The sequence below is a fragment of the Nicotiana tabacum genome, chromosome 13 (assembly GCF_000715075.1).
Source record: "Nicotiana tabacum cultivar K326 chromosome 13, ASM71507v2, whole genome shotgun sequence".
Taxonomy (NCBI): domain Eukaryota; kingdom Viridiplantae; phylum Streptophyta; class Magnoliopsida; order Solanales; family Solanaceae; genus Nicotiana; species Nicotiana tabacum.
In genome coordinates this window covers 13,765,781-13,766,809 of record NC_134092.1, presented here as the reverse complement: position 1 = coordinate 13,766,809, position 1,029 = coordinate 13,765,781, and the positions used below count along the sequence as shown (strand labels likewise).

General features: G+C 33.9%; 1 protein-coding gene across 1 annotated transcript; it reads left to right on the top strand.

Moving 5' to 3' along the window:
- The first annotated feature begins 522 nt into the window (after positions 1-522).
- Positions 523-1,029, top strand: LOC107759314 (chaperone protein dnaJ 20, chloroplastic-like). The gene has a single exon (XM_016577199.2). The coding sequence runs from the start codon at positions 523-525 to the stop codon at positions 1,027-1,029; it is 507 nt and encodes a 168-aa protein (XP_016432685.2).

Here is a 1,029-nt window from a genome sequence, read left to right as displayed (position 1 = left end):
TGCCATGCAAATGAAGATATATACAACTCATACAAGGTCGGTCACCTAAATAAACATTAATTTAAAGATTATAATGGTAGATCAAGAAAAACAAAAACATAAAAAAGACGTTAACTTCAAGCCAAACTATTATTCAACGTTGTCCATCAAAGTAGACCACCCTTACCAAACAAAACCACTAATTGTTATTCTTAAAAACCTATGTACGCGTTCGTAGAATCTGCTAATTGAACAAATCTTATCTGTACCAATTAATCATATACTTAAAACATCTTCTATATATACTTCACACACCACTCTTTCATATGATCACAAACCCTCCTTGATAAAATCTTGACTAGGTCTACTCAGCAGTATCAACACTGAACTTTATCAATCAACTTGATCTGACCTCCGAAACTCTGTTCTCATACTTTTACGGTCTTTAATGACCTGAAACACGAACTTTATCAATCAACTCGATCTGACCTCTAAAACTCTGTTCTAATAGTTTCTCGTTCCACGAGTACTACGTATATACCAATGGAGATGTCATTGAAGATGAATAACTATAAGGTGGAGATTTTTCCTATATTTATTCATGAAAAATATAGGAAAAACAAACTCATTAAGGGTGGCCATCAAATGAAAATCAAGGCAAATATGCAGACGAAGAAATCCAATAGTAATTTCTATGAAGTGCTTTCTCTGCGTTCATCAAATGTAGGGTTTGAAGAGATAAAAAAAGCTTATAGATGCATGGCTCTTCAATACCATCCTGATAATTGCCATAATTCAAATAAAGAAGAATCCACGAGACGATTTATTGAGCTGAGAAAAGCATATGAGACTCTTTCTGATCCAATTTCTCGTCAAATTTATGATTCTGAGCTGAGTTTAATAGATTCTTTTGAGAATGAAGTGATTTGGAGACAATCTAAGGAAAATAGGAAGACAGTTTTGACCAAGGAGGTGTGGGAAAGACAGCTTGATGGGTTGAGAAGACGATCTTGTAATAGAATGGAGAAAAAGAAAAGTATGTTCAGCTAG

Excerpts from the sequence above, each read along its gene's own strand:
- LOC107759314 (XM_016577199.2), top strand. The coding sequence starts at position 523 with ATGGAGATGTCATTGAAGATGAATAACTATAAGGTGGAGATTTTTCCT.